The following is an 18719-nucleotide window of genomic DNA, read 5'->3' as shown; positions in this document are numbered from 1 at the left end:
TCGTGGGGGATATGGACTGAACGAGATGTGAGGGTTTTCCGTCATGTATCCACCGTGCCTTCCTATGTGGTGCAAAAGATTAAGATAGATGCGGCTTTGTGGAGCACAGCGGGTGCTCATCACTCGGGATCAATTATGTCGGGAGAGTATGCTCGTTTGTAATCTTAAACTCCTTAATAAATAGACGGGGCAAAGCTTTTATATTTATTTAAAAAAACGATGTTACTTCATTTGTGTAAGTAGATTTGGTTCTATCCTTGCTGTATTTTCCTTACATAGTGAGCAAATACACAACCAGCATGAATTCCTTTCTTACAAATGACTCCAAACAGTCTTTGAGCAAAGAGAAGAATGTTCAACGGAGAAAATGAAACTACAAGGCCCACAAATCCTAATTGTGTGAGAAATCTATCACTAAGATATGCACCATCTACTTGAGTGATAAGAAAATGGTTAATTAGAATGGGGAAGAATCCAACACCACTTGGCTATATTATCATTGTAGTCTTGCAAAATCTGCCGGCACAACTGGAAATGATAAGCAGCCGTGGACGCCATGGGCCTGGCGTGCTGACAAAACCACACTTATAAACCACGGACAACACGCCGCCTCCTCTCTCAGCCTGCCCACCACTAACCCGAGAGCAGAGGAGAGACCGAGAGAGAGATGTCTATCACGTCGCTTCCGCCGCCACCGGAGCGCAGGGTGCCGCTGGTGGTGCCCATGGTGCCGCGGCTGGCGGAGGAGGGAGGCGCAGGAGCGAAGGTGGACGACTCGCGCGGAAGCGGTGGCGGTGGCGTGGCGGGGATATCGCCGAGCATCCTCATCATCGCCGTCATCGTGGTCGTCATGCTGCTCGCCTCCATCTCCATCCACTACTTCATCCGGAGCCTCTGCCGCCGCTCCTCGGGATCCTCCTCCACGCCGCCGCTCCCGCTCGTGGCGGTCCGCAGCTCCGCTGTGGCGCCGGCAGCCGTGGCCGGCCAGGGGAAGGAGGCCGCCGCGGAGCGGGAGCGGCTCATCGAGCGGCTGCCGCTCTTCACGCTGGCGTCGTCGCTCGCCGCGCTGCCCCGGTCGTCCAGGGACTGCGCCGTGTGCCAGAGCGTGTTCGGCGGCGACGACGAGCTCCGGCTCCTCCCGGCGTGCCGCCACGCGTTCCACTCCCGCTGCGTCGACCCGTGGCTCCGCGCCAACCCGTCGTGCCCGCTCTGCCGCGCCTCCATCGCGCTCCCGCACCCGCCCCTCCCGGAGCTGCTGCGCGTCGAGCTCGGCAGCGTCAGCAGCCGCCGCTCCACCTCCTCCGCCTCCGCGGCCGTCGCCGCAGCGCCGCCGCCAGACGGGGCACCCGCCGCTCCCCGCGCCTACCCGCTGCCGAGTTTCCCCAACTCCACCGCGGAGTACCTCGTGGAGGAGGACCTGCAGGTCGTCCTCAAGCCGGCCAACCCGCCGCTGGCACCCACGGCACGAATCACCGGCGAGCCGAGCCAGCAGCTGGCAACCGCGGGGGAGCGCGGGCTGCAGCCGTCGTCGTCCGTGACTCCGACGGCGTCGTTCAGGTCCGTGGGCCGGTCCAGCAGCAGGTGGAGCAACCGGTGGAGCAGCCGCTGGAGCAGCGGGCGGTGGAGCAGCCGATACGACGCTGGCAGCGTGACCGCCGCGGCCACGGCGGAGTGGTGGTGGGACATGGACGGCGGGGTCGCGCCGGCGGTGTCGCGCCGGGGCGACGCCGAGGACGGCAGCGCGTTCTACGGGTTCGTCCGGTGGCTGACGGGGGCGTACTAGTACATACGAACACGCAGGCGCCCGTTCAGTGGCGGGGTAAGCTCTCGCCGGACTCTGCCGCCGGCGATGACAGTGCAATCCCCACAGTGGCCATCCCCTCCCTGGCATCGAATTCTGATGCTCTGCCGCCTCTGCTTTTGGGCATCCGCGACAATCTGTAAACAATTTCTCCCTCCCTCCCTCTCTCTCTCTCTCTCTCTCTCTCTATCTCTCTCTCTCTCTTTCGTTGTGGAATTTTTTGTGGTGGCGTACGGAATTCGAAATCTGGTTCCGAATTGGAGAATGTCGGCGGGAAGACTGAGGAATTCGGGGACTTTGAGGAGAAACTCCCCTTCCTTCCATGCTGCATTTGGTGAAATGAAATTAGAAATTCACATTTTCCAACGCTTTCAAATCAACAACACACTCCTACACTACTAGTAGTACAATTTGATTTGGGTTGCTAATGAGTTTGTAATTTCTGTTGGTAAAGTACTGTGGATTGCAAGGGCAGTGATGAAGAGAGAGAGAGAGTGTGTGTGTGTTTCCTGCTTTGCTCTGTCTCATGTGTGTGAGTGTGACACAGTGTGAGGTTGTGTACATACATTATTGTGGACTTGTGCGACTAGAGGACAGTGGCATACTTTGGGGCAGGACAGGCAGAGCATTTCTTGTGTGTCCAACGCACATGGGCGTCCGGATATGGACCCAGATTTCCTGGTCCAGGGCACGCAGCATCAGATCAAAAACTCACTTCTACTCGGAAAAAAAAGGACTTGGCTGTCTCATTTGGACAAGTAATCCCTATGATCCAGCTAGCATGTGTGCCCATTATATATTGTTGCTGCCTACATTAGTTTTTTGTTTTTACTAAACTGTTCGAGCGATCACGTCTGCATTGCATGGATAAAGTGGCTGTGGGTAGCTCCGGAGATACTTTGCTTTGACTGTACCACTGCACTGACGTGTCCTGCCTCCCTGCCTTGGGCTAATTGCTAGGTGGACATTCGGTTCTCGTCTTGCCTATTGTTGCTTGTAATAGATTTTTTTTTGAAAATTTGAGAATCCAATTATCCAAATAGCCTATTTCATATTATATGAAATCTGCACAAACCCAGGTATTCTTTAAAAATAGAAAAAAAAGTGAATGAGGCTCACAATAATTATGTTTGCTCCCCCCCTCCCAACCACCATTTCAATTTTTTAGCCCCGATGGATCTCGGTTGGTGCCACCGGCACCGATCTCCGGTCCAGGGAACAATGATGGCCGGCCCCCGAGAAGTGCGGTGGCGCAGGTGGAAACGGCGGTGGCGCGCATGGAAGGAAACCAAAAGTTGTATTGTAGATCCGCACAGCTAGGTGGCGACGGTGCATGGGGAATGGCCGCGTCGATCCACGGGGGAAACGGTGGCGGTGATGCGCGAGGACTTGGCCGCAGAGCACATGTGGTCCTCGATGTCGTGTGTGTCTTGTAGCAAGGAAGAAGACGACCTGTCACAAAATTGAGCGGACCCGGCATGTCAATCGTAGAGGAGCCACCTCAAATGTTGTAGCTTAGTCGCTTCGGCCCCAGTGGCTAGCCTATCCGCATGTACGAAAAGTGTCTGGTTCAATTTCTTTTTCAGATTCTGTTCCAAAAATGTGTGACTGTTACCTACTGATGAGTGTGGCAGTGTAGGGCCAGGTCCTCCTTTAAAATTAATATTTCGCCATGCTTTCGCAAGTACTTCATCAAACTAAAAACTAACAAAAAAATAACTAAGATTAGAATTATATAGCACCAACAATAGTTCACCATCATACACAAGCATTATATAACACCAACAGTAGTAGTTCACCATCACATAAATGCATACCCAAAGGCCAGAGCATAGTTGCCCCGAATATAGACGTTCTCAACCCCAAAAAAATTACATAAGTGCTCAAACAACATATAAATTGCTTAATAAGCAGCATGAAACTAGATAGGGTAAATCATGCTAGCATTTTTTCAAATCCTCTATTCCCTCGGAGACCTCATGTAGTTCTTGCTCCCCACCCCTTGATCTTCACCTTCTCGATGGCCTTTGGGTGCGGCACAACACCCTGGTCGATGACCGTGGCACGCAGCATTCTGAGGAAAACCCCCAAAAGTGGCGTGCTTAGCCATGAAAGCGGGTAGATGAACGTCTTCTCAAACATTGACATGGCTGGAACCAAGAGACTCAATGTGCATAATCACATTGTTGAAGTCAGCTGTTGTGTTTGCAGAAGGAGCAGGTAAACTTGTCATCGACCCATTAGCCATTGTAATGAGCCAACTAAAGCTTGTTGAGGATGAACTTGTTGTTACAATGCCGAGCAAGCCCATGAGCTAGGGTACTACAACAAATTATTTACTAACAGGCGGATAATACTACCAACGTCATGTACAAAACCTGCCAAATTATTAACACAGCCCAAACATTTACAAACACAACCAAAATTAGTTACAAGCATTACCTATCTATTATATACTAAAAGCAAAATAAATTATATACTAAAAGCAAAATAAAGGGTTTGAAATAGAGACACGAGGTTAATCCACATCATTACAATTATCTAAATCGTTAAATTTTGGTGGGACCTAATTATAACTGTTGAGATTAACAGACTTATGTTTACGTAATATGTATACCGATATTATTTGTCACGTAAGGAACTTGAGTAGACCCACATCTATATTTTGGAGCGGTCCGGCCGCTGATTTCTAATCTATAGCCATAACTTACCGGAAATCAGAAGTAGTATAAATGCAGGACTCTGGTTTCAAAAAATAGTTTAGTAGATTTGATGGCAAACACGAGGCGACGTACGGAGAGTTAACGCAAAAAAAAATCATCAATCTTCAGTTTACTTGCCAAAGTCATACTAGGTTCCCAGCTAGCCACGTTGTAGCAAAAATCATAAGAGGCTCTAAAGAATACTCCCTTCATCTTAAAATCTAAGGCATCTAAAGTTATTTAAAAGTTAAATCCTACTTTTTTTTGCAAAATATTTAGAAAATATCTACATCTATAATATTGAATAGATATATTAAGAAACTACACTTCATGGTGAATCTATTTAACATTTTTTTGCGGTGAAAGAAACTGATATTAACTTGGCAATATTACAGAAAGGTCCTCAAAGGCAAAAATATTACAACCAAGCCCTTCTACAAGTCGACCATGCCGGCACCGCGAAGCCGTCGGTGGCGCGACAGACCCCAGCGAACGAGAAGTCGCCAAGCGCCGGTCCGGTCCCAGAGGACCTACCCCGGAAGCCGCTGTCATCAACGAGCCAAGCAACATCACCTTCTTCCTCATCTTCAAACGTCGGATCCGTCGCCCCAAATCCGGCCAGGGGAGAGAGCGCCCGATAGCTCTCGGGAGCTGCGGATGCGGGTAGAGCGGCCCGTTCCACGGCAGAGCTCTAGAGAACACCGTCGTCGAAGGGGCTGAGCGCCGCCACCAAACACCACACCGGCCGCGCCACCGCCTCCAAAGCACCGCCGATAGAGGTCCTAACAAAACCTACACTATATACACACCGAGATCCAGCGTTCCCCCACACTCCCGCTGCCGGAGCAGCCGCCAACGGAGGAGGAGGAACCACCGGATCTACGGTGGCGAGGTGGGTCGGCTGGGAAGGTTTCAAAAAATCACCCTCTCATGTTGACAAAGGAGAGGGGCCGATCCAAGGTCCGTTCCTTGAGATGCAATCTATTTAACATTGATTTAGTATCATGAATCTTCTCGGATAACATTAACTTTTGACTAATCTTAGCCATCTTATATTTTAGAACGGAGGGAGTAATATTTATTTATAAAGTACATGAAACCACTCGAAATGAGTCTTGCGAATAGACGCGTACATTTCTGATGTTGTGGTTCCCTCTGGTAGATTCTCGAGTTGGGGAAAGATCCAAACGATTTCCTTCGCGGATCAAAACATGCTCGCAAGATGCACAGTAAGAATAAGACAAGTAGGTTTCCTCGAGTTAATTTGTTTTTGCCCTCCATATGCTCAAAATTATATGTTTAGAATTTATTGGTTTGCTTGGAATTATTTCATTTTTTGGAGTTACATAGTTACAAATGATGATGGTCAATGTAGTAATATAATTTTCAAAACAAATAATCCCAATGATATCACAACGTCTATACAAACACAAAAAAACTGAATCGCAAAAATCCTATCAGTAGGGAGGATGGATTGATCTCTATATTTTTCTTTGATTTTGTGTCCGAAGGCTAACTAGATTGGTGTTATTTTATTGGTTTGAGCCTATGGACGTGATCATCCATAAGCTATTGGCACAATTGGGTCAAAACATAAAAAGGCGAGCAGAAATGCAGAGATTAAGGATCAATTATTAGGCATGTGTTTGGACAAGAGAGAATGATGATAGTCATACCGCTATGAAAAATTATCAATAAAAACAAAATTCGTTAGTTTGTAATATATGTTATTGATACGTCTCCGACGTATCGATAATTTCTTATGTTACATGTCACATTATTGATGTTATCTACATGTTTTATGCACACTTTATGTCATATTCGTGCATTTTCTGGAACTAACCTATTAACAAGATGCCGAAGTGCCAGTTGCTGTTTTCTGCTGTTTTTGGTTTCAGAAATCCTTGTAAGGAAATATTCTCGGAATTGGACGAAATCAAAGCCCAGGGGCCTATTTTCTCACGAAGCTTCCAGAAGTCCGAAGGAGAGACGAAGAGGGGCCACGGAGGGGCCACACCATAGGGCGGCGCGGCCCCCCCCCTTGGCCGCGCCGGCCTGTAGTGTGGGGCCCCCGTGCCGCCTCTTGACCTGCCCTTCCGCCTATAAAAAGTCTCCGTGACGAAACCCCCAGGACCGAGAGCCACGATACGGAAAACCTTCCAGAGACGCCGCCGCCGCCGATCCCATCTCGGGGGATCCAGGAGATCGCCTCCGGCACCCTGCCGGAGAGGGGAATCATCTCCCGGAGGACTCTACGCCGCCATGGTCGCCTCCGGTGTGATGTGTGAGTAGTCTACCCCTGGACTATGGGTCCATAGCAGTAGCTAGATGGTTGTCTTCTCCCCATTGTGCTATCATTGTCGGATCTTGTGAGCTGCCTAACATGATCAAGATCATCTATCTGTAATTCTATATGTTGCGTTAGTTGGGATCCGATGAATAGAGAATACTTGTTATGTTGATTATCAAAGTTATATCTACGTGTTTTTTATGATCTTGCATGCTTTCCGTTACTAGTAGATGCTCTGGCCAAGTAGATGCTTGTAACTCCAAGAGGGAGTACTTATGCTCGATAGTGGGTTCATGCCTGCATTGACACAGGACGATGTGAAAGTTCTAAGGTTGTGTTGTGCTGTTGCCAATAGGGATAAAACATTAGTGCTATTTTCAATGATGTAGTCACTAGTTAAATTACGAACAATACTTAATGCAATTGTCTGTTGTTAGCAACTTAATACCGGAGGGGTTCGGATGATAACCTCGAAGGTGGACTTTTAGGCATAGATGCAGTTGGATGACGGTCTATGTACTTTGTCGTAATGCCCAATTAAATCTCACTATACTCATCATGATATGTATGTGCATGGTCATGCTCTCTTTATTTGTCAATTGCCCAACTGTAATTTGTTCACCCAACATGCTGTTCGTCTTATGGGAGAGACACCTCTAGTGAACTGTGGACCCCGGTCAAATTCTCTTTAATGAAATAAAATCTCTTGCCAATACTTGTTCTACCGTTTTCTGCAAACAATCATCTTCCACACAATACGGTTAATCCTTTGTTACAGCAAGCCGGTGAGATTGACAACCTCACTGTTTCGTTGGGGCAAAGTACTTTGGTTGTGTTGTGCAGGTTCCACGTTGGCGCCGGAATCCCTGGTGTTGCGCCGCACTACATCCCGCCGCCATCAACCTTCAACGTGCTTCTTGGCTCCTCCTGGTTCGATAAACCTTGGTTTCTTTTACGAGGAAAAACTTGCTGCTGTGCGCATCATACCTTCCTCTTGGGGTTGCCCAACGAACGTGTGAAATACACGCCATCAAGCACATTTTCTGGCGCCGTTGCCGGGGAGATCAAGACACGCTGCAAGGGGAGTCTCCACTTCTCAATCTCTTTACTTTGTTTTTGTCTTGCTTAGTTTTATTTACTACTTTGTTTGCTTCACTAAATCAAAATACAAAAAAATTAGTTGCTAGTTTTACTTTACTTGTTATCTTGTTTGCTATATCAAAAACACAAAAAAATTAGTTTACTTGCATTTACTTTACTTTATTCATCATGTTTCCTTTTAATTTTACCACAAAAAACATACCAGTAGGACGTGGGTCTATAGTTGGGAGAAATAATATAGAAGAATTTTTCAATCATGTTAGTACTATTGAAAATTTTGAAGATAGACACTTGGTAGACCTTGCGCCTACTTATGAAATTGTCTGCGCATTTAGTTCTCCTGTTGGAAACTAAATTTGTTAATCTTAATCCTATAATCCAACACATGTTTTTCACACTTGGCGATATGGAAGAAGGGGAAAAGAAAGATTTTGTATTAGAAACCCTTCTTAGAGAATTTGGTGGTCTAGCAAGAGAAGCTAGAAAGGTGTTTGCTAAATTTAATATGCTTGGTTCTCCTACTAATTTTGTTAGTCTCCTTGAAAGGATGGATATGGATAGAATAAGATACACTAATAATATTGATGATGGAGGGGAGATCAAAGCACCAATACCATGTAAGCTCTTAGCTATGAATGATGCATTAGAAAATAACTATGCTTGGCTAGTTCCTGAAAATTTGTTTGATGAGAGTAGCACGCCTAAGACTAATGAAAAGGGAGATGCTGAAACTTATGTATCCAATATACTATGCCTAGTTGAGAAAACTCCACACCCCGCTGAGAATGCATCACCCTTCGATAATACTTGATACACACTTTCTGCGCCTAGCTGAAAGGCGTTAAAGAAAAGCGCTTATGGGAGACAACCCATGTTTTTACCTACAGTACTTTGTTTTTATTTTGTATCTTGGAAGTTGTTTACTACTGTAGCAATCTCTCCTTATCTTAGTTTTGTGTTTTGTTGTGCCAAGTTAAGCCGTTGATAGAAAAGTAAGTACTAGATTTGGATTACTGCACAGTTCCAGATTTCTTTGCTGTCACGAATCTGGGTCCACCTCCCTGTAGGTAGCTCAGAAAATTAAGCCAATTTACGTGCATGATCCTCAGATATGTACGCAACTTTCATTCAATTTGAGCATTTTCATTTGAGCAAGTCTGGTGCCATTTTAAAATTCGTCAATACGAACTGTTCTGTTTTGACAGATTCTGCCTTTTATTTCGCATTGCCTCTTTCGCTATGTTGGATGAATTTCTTTGATCCATTAATGTCCAGTAGCATTATGCAATGTCCAGAAGTGTTAAGAATGATTGTGTCACCTCTGAATATGTCAATTTATAATGTGCACTAACCCTCTAATGAGTTGTTTCGAGTTTGGTGTGGAGGAAGTTTTCAAGGATCAAGAGAGGAGTATGATGCAACATGATCAAGGAGAGTGAAAGCTCTAAGCTTGGGGATGCACCCGGTGGTTCACCCCTGCATATATCAAGAAGACTCAAGCGTCTAAGCTTGGGGATGCCCAAGGCATCCCCTTCTTCATCGACAACATTATCAGGTTCCTCCCCTGAAACTATATTTTTATTCCATCACATCTTATGTGCTTTTTTCTTGGAGCGTCGGTTTGTTTTTGTTTTTTGTTTTGTTTGAATAAAATGGATCCTAGCATTCACTTTATGGGAGAGAGACACGCTCCACTGTAGCATATGGACAAGTATGTCCTTGGTTTCTACTCATAGTATTCATGGCGAAGTTTCTCCTTCGTTAAATTGTTATATGGTTGGAATTGGAAAATGATACATGTAGTAATTGCTATAAATGTCTTGGGTAATGTGATACTTGGCAATTGTTGTGCTCATGATTAAGCTCTTGCATCATATGCTTTGCACCCATTAATGAAGAAATACATAGAGCATGCTAAAATTTGGTTTGCATATTTGGTCTCTCTAAGGTCTAGATAATTTCTAGTTTTGAGTTTGAACAACAAGGAAGACGGTGTAGAGTCTTATAATGTTTTCAATATGTCTTTTATGTGAGTTTTGCTGCACCGGTTCATCCTTGTGTTTGTTTCAAATAAGCCTTGCTAGCCTAAACCTTGTATCGAGAGGGAATACTTCTCATGCATCCAAAATACTTGAGCCAACCACTATGCCATTTGTGTCCACCATACCTACCTATACTACATGGTATTTTTCCGCCATTCCAAAGTAAATTGCTTGAGTGCTACCTTTAAAATTCCATCATTCACCTTTGCAATATATAGCTCATGGGACAAATAGCTTAAAAACTATTGTGGTATTGAATATGTAATTATGCACTTTATCTCTTATTAAGTTGCTTGTTGTGCGATAACCATGTTCACTGGGGACGCCATCAACTATTCATTGTTGAATTTCATGTGAGTTGCTATGCATGTTCGTCTTGTCTGAAGTAAGAGAGATCTACCACCATATGGTTAAGCATGCATATGTTAGAGAAGAACATCGGGCCGCTAACTAAAGCCATGCTCCATGGTGGAAGTTTCAGTTTTGGACAACAATCCTCAAATCTCAAATGAGAAAATTATTAATTGTTGGTATATGCTTATGCATAAAAGAGGAGTCCATTATCTGTTGTCTATGTTGTCCCGGTATGGATGTCTAAGTTGAAGAATAATCAATAGCGAGAAATCCAATGCGAGCTTTCTCCTTAGACCTTTGTACAGGCGGCATAGAGGTACCCCTTTGTGACACTTGGTAAAAACAATGCATTGTGATGACCCGGTAGTCCAAGCTAATTAGGACAAGGTGCGGGCACTATTAGTACGTACGCTATGCATGAGGCTTGCAACTTATAAGATATAATTTACATGATGCATATGCTTTATTACTACCGTTGACAAAATTGTTTCATGTTTTCAAAATCAAAGCTCTAGCACAAATATAGCAATCGATGCTTTTCCTCTATGGAGGACTATTCTTTTACTTTCAATGTTGAGTCAGTTCACCTATTTCTCTCCACCTCAAGAAGCAAACACTTGTGTGAACTGTGCATTGATTCCTACATACTTGCTTATTACACTTATTATATTACTCTATGTTGACAATATCCATGAGATATACATGTTACAAGTTGAAAGCAACCGCTGAAACTTAATCTTCTTTTGTGTTGCTTTAATGCCTTTACTTTGAATTATTGCTTTATGAGTTAACTCTTATGCAAGACTTATTGATGCTTGTCTTGAAGTGCTATTCATGAAAAGTCTTTGCTTTATGATTCACTTGTTTACTCATGTCATATACATTGTTTCGATCGCTGCATTCACTACATATGCTTTACAAATAGTATGATCAAGATTATGATGGCATGTCACTCCAGAAATTATCTGTGTTATCGTTTTACCTGCTCAGGACGAGCAGAACTAAGCTTGGGGATGCTGATACGTCTCCGACGTATCGATAATTTCTTATGTTCCATGCCACATTATTGATGTTATCTACATGTTTTATGCACACTTTATGTCATATTCGTGCATTTTCTCGGAACTAACCTATTAACAAGATGCCGAAGTGCCGATTCTGTTTTTCTGCTGTTTTTGGTTTCAGAAATCCTAGTAAGGAAATATTCTCGAATTGGACGAAATCAAAGCCCAGGGGCCTATTTTCTCACGAAGCTTCCAAGTCCGAAGGAGAGACGGAGAGGGGCCACGGAGGGGCCACACCATAGGGCGGCGCGGCCCCCCTGGGCCGCGCCGGCCTGTCGTGAGGGGCCCCCGTGCCGTCTCTTGCCCAGCCCCTCCGCCTATCACCAGTCTCCGTGACGAAACCCCCAGGACCGAGAGCCACGATACGGAAAACCTTCCAGAGACGCCGCCGCCGCCGATCCCATCTCGGGGGATCCAGGAGATCGCCTCCGGCACCCTGCCGGAGAGGGGAATCATCTCCCGGAGGACTCTACGCCGCCATGGTCGCCTCTCGGTGTGATGTGTGAGTAGTCTACCCCTGGACTATGGGTCCATAGCAGTAGCTAGATGGTTGTCTTCTCCCCATTGTGCTATCATTGTCGGATCTTGTGAGCTGCCTAACATGATCAAGATCATCTATCTGTAATTCTATATGTTGCGTTTGTTGGGATCCGATGAATAGAGAATACTTGTTATGTTGATTATCAAAGTTATATCTACGTGTTGTTTATGATCTTGCATGCTTTCCGTTACTAGTAGATGCTCTGGCCAAGTAGATGCTTGTAACTCCAAGAGGGAGTACTTATGCTCGATAGTGGGTTCATGCTCGCATTGACACCTGGGACGATGTGACAGAAAGTTCTAAGGTTGTGTTGTGCTGTTGCCACTAGGGATAAAACATTAGTGCTATGTTCAAGGATGTAGTCACTAGTTACATTACGCACCATACTTAATGCAATTGTCTGTTGTTAGCAACTTAATACCGGAGGGGGTTCGGATGATAACCTGAAGGTGGACTTTTTAGGCATAGATGCAGTTGGATGACGGTCTATGTACTTTGTCGTAATGCCCAATTAAATCTCACTATACTCATCATGATATGTATGTGCATGGTCATGCTCTCTTTATTTGTCAATTGCCCAACTGTAATTTGTTCACCCAACATGCTGTTCGTCTTATGGGAGAGACACCTCTAGTGAACTGTGGACCCCGGTCCAATTCTCTTTACTGAAATACAATCTACTGCAATACTTGTTCTACTGTTTTCTGCAAACAATCATCTTCCACACAATACGGTTAATCCTTTGTTACAGCAAGCCGGTGAGATTGACAACCTCACTGTTTCGTTGGGGCAAAGTACTTTGGTTGTGTTGTGCAGGTTCCACGTTGGCGCCGGAATCCCTGGTGTTGCGCCGCACTACATCCCGCCGCCATCAACCTTCAACGTGCTTCTTGGCTCCTCCTGGTTCGATAAACCTTGGTTTCTTTCTGAGGGAAAACTTGCTGCTGTGCGCATCATACCTTCCTCTTGGGGTTGCCCAACGAACGTGTGAAATACACGCCATCAGTTATCAATAATATTTTTTCTTCAATATCCACAACAAGCTACGAAACCTTCTCATATGAACCTTTGTGTAAATATTTGAAAAATATGTCTATTCATCAAACTTAGTTCGAAAGCTATTTTCTTTGATTAAAAGATTTCACAACAATATATATGGTTAATGATTTCCTATAATTTCGATACTGTGTGATCAACCACACCTTTTTTATTAGTATCTAAGAGTTAATACTTTTTTCTCTAGAAAATGAATATATCTGCAAATATGTAAATATAGTTCTTGATTAGTGTCGACACACTAAAGACAGAGTCCTCTCTATCTAATAAAAAGTTCAGACGATGCCCTCGCATTCACCATGCTAGTTTAGTATAACATTAACTAATAGCCAGATATATATGACATATATTCAAATCCTTGCTAGAAAGCCCTAGCTAGCAATCTAATCTTTACACGGCTGTAATGAAATAATTAGACATATCTAGAAAAATTAATAGGGAACAAGCATATATGAATTAACTCATGCTACCAACCCTTGAAATCAACAAAAAATAGTAATCCCCAAATTAATAACACTATCTAGCAATAATAGAAATCAAGTGAGGGATCTAGAAATCGGCCCTAACCCTAGTAATAACTAGGGTAAAGATAAAGGACATGATGGTACGCATGACCTTACCTCCTCCTCGTCGATGATGTTCTCGTGGAAATGCGGCACATAGCTCTCATGCACATCAATGCTGCCGAAGAAGTTGCTCACCAGCGGTAGAAGTGCGAAGGGGGCATCCACCTCCGCATGCAGCCGCTTCCCACAGTCGTCGCCGCTGATATAATTTTGCATGCGCATATGTGCAGTGACCATAGTCGATGCGCAAACCGCCTCCGATGCGTAGACCGTCGCCAAGGCGACGACCACCACCTCACACTTCATTGAGAGATCTTCTGTGGTGTCGCATTTCATCGCTTGAGAGGGATCAATGAGGCCGTTGCGTGCACAGGTGAGTGAGGATTTCCAATGAGTGATGCGGAGCGGGTTTTTTTTTGCCAGATTGGGGAATTTTTTATGGGAATAGGGAGGCAATGCGAGAGAGGCATATATAAGAGTGCAAGTTTCGGTCTCCCGCATGCACGTTTTTGTATGTGTACGCTTCGTAGGTACATATCACCCTGGGTTTGAAGATAAAGCCATTCCTAGTATTCTGCACAAGTAATTGAAAAGAAAATATAGGAAGGTGCCCTAAGAGTGTGGTTTTGTCTTGCCACACATAATTTTGAAATTGACTAAGAAATAGTGCCCAAATGGCCCGAAATGGGGTTTTCTACTTAAATGTTAGTGAAGGGACATGCCAAAACCTGGAATCATGGCCCCTTCTTATGTAGGGTTGTGCATCTTTCCATTACTTACAACTTCGTAAACTACCTTTTTTGTGCCACAAAAAATTGATTTTCCATTTTATTAGTGGCCCAAAGGGGTGGATTTATAGTAACAATCATTTATAAATGTTTTAAAATGCATGAATTTTACATAAACACATAGAGGATTTTTCTGAAAATTTGATATATTATACATAATTTCCTAATACCAAATGAAAAAGTTATGAAATTGAAAATTTTAAATTCATTTTCTAGAAAAAATAATGATTGTTTGTGCCTTGGGTCATCTAGCCACCGAGGCCGACCGGTGAGCCATGGACCACGGTTGCACTTAGGCCAACTGGCCCAACCCTTCCCGTACTAATGCTAATACCAAATTCCCATCGCTATTATTTTATACCTACCGATGGGACCCACCTGTAAGAAACATCTTCCTCAATCCCTATTCATGCATGCATCTGCGGGAAGGTTGGACGAATCGACTAACCTCGTGTCGTCGTCGGTGGATTAGTCCTCAAGCGGCGCTTCACCTCGATGCCTCCCTTGACCTCCGCATCGCACACCTCACATACACCTACGAGGCGGCACAAAAGATGGGCTATGCCATGGCCAAACTTGGGAACTCGCGATGACACACCTTGCGGCCACTCCAGCGTCGTCCCCTCTTAGCCCTCTTGCACGACGACACTGAGGACAATGGCTCGCCAGTGCATCTAACACAGACAGGGGCTAGCGCGTGGCGAACCCTAGGCCCCTCCCTATTGAACAGAGATGACCGGAGCTGAGGAAGTCAAGAACCTGGAAAGTCATTCCCGACGTATTAGAGATACTGCATAAACCAACAAAAAAGAAGGACCAAAACGTAAACTTGTACCTGGCCCACAATTTTGGATTTTTTTTTTTGCTTAAATATTTTATGTTTGGGTCATTTTGGACCCTCTGAGGTAATGGTGTGTAAACTTGAGGTATATAATAGCAATTGCAGGTAACAATGAGCCCAGTGAGCTCAGTGGCGGAGCCAGGAATTGAGCCGAGGGGGGGCGAACAAAAGTGGACTAAATTTTTTGTTGCACAAAAGGGAGTCTATATAGCAAAAAAAATACTCCACAAGCTTCAATATTCATGATTCATGAAGTACAATTACTAAAAACTCGAAAATACGTAGAAATGGAGGAAATGTAGCATACCACTAAGTTATGTTGAAGCTAGGAAGGCTAAAATGTTGAGGTAGATGACCTCGACGGTCCTTGTATGAATGGAAGCGGAGCATAATCTGATTGTCATGAACTTTTGCAAATATCTGTTTCTCAACATAACAAATCATCAAATCATTGAGCCAGTCATCACCAATCCTGTTTCTGCGATCAGTCTTTATAATGTTCATGGCTGAAAAAACTCTCTCAACTGATGCTGTTGCCACAGGCAATGTCAATGCAAGAGTAATCAGATGATATACCAATGGAAAGGTCAAATGATGTCCAGTTTGAACCAATTTGATAGCAAGACCACTCAGAGTATCACAAGCTAGAAACTCAGGACTTCTCTTCATGACATCAATGTATATGTTGAGTTGGTCACTTAAGACATAGCAATCATGAGAAGAGAAATCAACCGAATACATAGTTGCAAGTTCAACTAGCTTTTCATTATCAAATCTGCTAAATGAGTCTCTAGGATCAAGGCATGCAATGCACCTTAATAGGCGTGTAGCAGTTTCACCAAACCTGTTGTTCATCTCAGCTATGTTTCTATCAAGCACCTCATTGAATATTTGTACCTTGTAATGATGTAAGCAAGTAACCATCTTGCGTGAGCTCCTTGGATAACCTCTAGCATACACATTGTCATCCATATTCGGCACTGCAATATTTCTTCCCCTACAGAAATTAGTAGCAGCAAGCAATACAGGCTCCCATCCATCATCTCTCATTTTCTGCAATAGACACTTCACCGAGACAATCATATTCATGGCACACACAATGTTCTGATCCTTTTGTTGCAAAGCATGTGACAGATCATTTGTTATACCAAGCACTCGAAGCATCAAATGCAAGATAATAACAAACTCAAAGGTTTCCATGTTTATCATATAACCTGAAGCCAAACCTCTCTCCTCGGCATCTGTCCCATCATGAGAAATACTATCCAGGACTGAAATCACTGAATCCCACATTTGAAGAATCCGGACAAGAGTTCTATGGTGTGAGCCCCAACGTGTATCACCTGGTCTTGCTAAACTTGTCTCTTGATGCTGGCCTCTTCCTGTTGTTATCTCTCCATTCTCTAGCAGTGATACCATATGGTCATGATGCTTTTGCAACAATGCATCTTTCTTCTTACAAGAGGCACTCACCTACAAGCAAAACCATATGTTACAAGATTAGAATGCATATATATAGAGACAGAGAGTTAAATGGATCGATTTGCAACAATCTAAAAGGACTAACCATGTTGACAATCTTATTTAAGTGACCAAAAAAATCACCAACAGCTAGAACTCCTTTCACAACAGCCACAACCACCAACTGAAGTTGGTGGGCAAAACAATGCACATAAAAAGCATGAGGGTTGTCAGCCAACACCAAAGTTTTTAAACCATGCAGCTGCCCACGCATATTAGATGCACCATCATATCCTTGTCCTCTTAATCTAGACATTGTCAAATTATGTTTTTCAAACATTGCATCCAAAGAACTTTTCAAAGAAGCTGATCTAGTGTCAAGTACATGCTTAACACCAAGCAATCTTTCCAAAACCGCTCCTTTTTTGTTCACAAACCTGATCATCATAGTTATGTGAGTTGTGAGAGCATAATAACTGAATTACGAATTTGTAATAGCAAACAACTAACCTGATCATCACAAATGCCCATTTGCTCCTTGACCGATGCATCACGAGACTCATCAACAAGTAGAGAGAAACCAGCATTCCCAAGCTCACTCATTATGATTTTTGTAGTCTCTTCTGCGCATGCCTGTGATATATCTTGTTGGATTTCATGAGATGTCAATTGACAATTTCCAGGAGCATTTTCATTTATGACATCCGCCACTTCCTTGCATCTTGCGCCATACCACTCTAGCAACTCAAGAAAATTACCCTTGTTCCGGGAAGTGCTAGACTCATCGTGTCCACGAAAAAGCCGTACCTTGATCCATAAGAAACCTGACAATGCCTACCACAGCCCTCAAACGAGTTTCATAGTCAATATGAGATTTCTCCTCATAACAAGCCAAAGCATATGCCACACTTTGCTTCTTGTTTCTGAAATCTTCACAGCTATTTCTTGCATTGTTGTGAATGCTGCTTGCATTACCTACATGTTTCTTGAATTGTTCTGGTCCCTTTTTCCAACATTTAAATCCATTCTTTGTGAAAGCATCATGCCCATAATGTGAAGAAATGCTTGAAGACTTGAAAAGAAAACAGTGAAAACAATATGCTGCATCCTTCTCTACACTGTACTCTAACCAGTCATATTGGTCATACCATTTAGCTAAAAATGACCTGTAATGTGGACCAAATTTTGTTTTGTGGAATTTGTGACCATCCAAACGATTTCGTCCTCTACATAAATATGCCCATCTCATCTTATCTCTTAATTCTGGGGTTGGATAATCATCAATTGGTCTCCGCATTCCAGGATCAGAAACAACATTTGCTAGATCGAATTCTTCATTAACATTTGATTGTGCCTACAATATCAAAAACGAAATCTAAATTAAGTGCTACAATTCTACACTAGATTATGGAGATTTGAGACAAGTAGAGAAAGGCATGGAGAAAGGGGAGAAATAACCTGCTGTTGCGTCGCTGTCGCCGTGGCCGTCGCCTCCTCCTCTGATTCTTCCTCTAAATTCCTCTCCTTCTCTGCCTCTGAATCTTCATCCAGCTGAAGAGCTATCAATTCCCAATCGATTTCCTCCTCTAAGTCCTCTTCCCTGTCCAAGTCCATCTCCGGCGGTAGGAGCGGCAGCTCGCCGGCGGTAGGAGACGCGGCTCGCCGACGGAAAGGGCGGCGGCTCGCCGGCGGAAAGGGCGGCGGCTCGCCGGCGATGGGGGCAGGAGGAGGTCTGGTGCGGTGCGGGAGGTTAGGTCTGGACTCTGCGTCTCTGCTGCGCTCGTCCCGACCCGTTCTGATGGTCGATGCCTCGATGGTAAAGGTCGATGGCTACGCCCAGATTTTTTGGCCCATCAGGCCGCCATACAATCGGCCCGTGAGGGGGGGCAACCGCCCCACGTTGCCCCACTACTGGCGCCGCCGATGAGTGAGCTTGTGGCAAGGAACTGGAGGTCCCCATAGCAAATTGCCCCTGCCTGCCTTGTATTTCTCCTTCCTCAGCTCATCTACAGCCGCATTGTGTACTGGCTGCTACTGCATTGCTGCCTAGGCAACTGAAGACAAGCCTGGTTAATTGAGCTTCCATAGCTCGTCTTTTCCTCCACCACCTCT

General features: G+C 44.5%; 2 protein-coding genes across 2 annotated transcripts; one reads left to right on the top strand and one right to left on the bottom strand.

Moving 5' to 3' along the window:
* Window positions 1–515: 515 nt before the first annotated feature.
* LOC127310284 (uncharacterized) lies at window positions 516–2563 on the top strand. Its single transcript, XM_051340970.2, has one exon. It carries the CDS (start codon window positions 668–670, stop codon window positions 1781–1783), a length of 1116 nt encoding a protein of 371 aa, XP_051196930.1. The 5' UTR covers window positions 516–667; the 3' UTR covers window positions 1784–2563.
* Window positions 2564–15422: 12859 nt separating this feature from the next.
* On the bottom strand, window positions 15423–17051 carry LOC139830734 (uncharacterized). The gene is made up of 2 exons (XM_071819523.1): window positions 16714–17051; window positions 15423–16619 (listed from the first exon to the last, which is right to left on the bottom strand). The coding sequence occupies exons 1-2, from the start codon at window positions 16945–16947 to the stop codon at window positions 15456–15458; spliced, it is 1398 nt and encodes a 465-aa protein (XP_071675624.1). The 5' UTR covers window positions 16948–17051; the 3' UTR covers window positions 15423–15455.
* Between the last annotated feature and the right edge of the window lie 1668 nt (window positions 17052–18719).

Source organism: Lolium perenne, chromosome 1 (genome assembly GCF_019359855.2).
Source record: "Lolium perenne isolate Kyuss_39 chromosome 1, Kyuss_2.0, whole genome shotgun sequence".
Lineage (NCBI taxonomy): Eukaryota > Viridiplantae > Streptophyta > Magnoliopsida > Poales > Poaceae > Lolium > Lolium perenne.
This window is presented reverse-complemented; position numbering and strand designations above follow the sequence as displayed.

What these genes read in the sequence shown, in the direction of transcription:
- LOC139830734 (XM_071819523.1), bottom strand. Translation starts at nt 16,947, where the DNA reads ATGTTTGAAAAACATAATTTGACAATGTCTAGATTAAGAGGACAAGGA. An exon ending in TAAATAAGATTGTCAACATG is followed by an intron (nt 16,620 to 16,713) that starts GTTAGTCCTTTT and finishes TTTTGCTTGTAG; the next exon opens with GTGAGTGCCTCTTGTAAGAA.
- LOC127310284 (XM_051340970.2), top strand. Translation starts at nt 668, where the DNA reads ATGTCTATCACGTCGCTTCCGCCGCCACCGGAGCGCAGGGTGCCGCTG.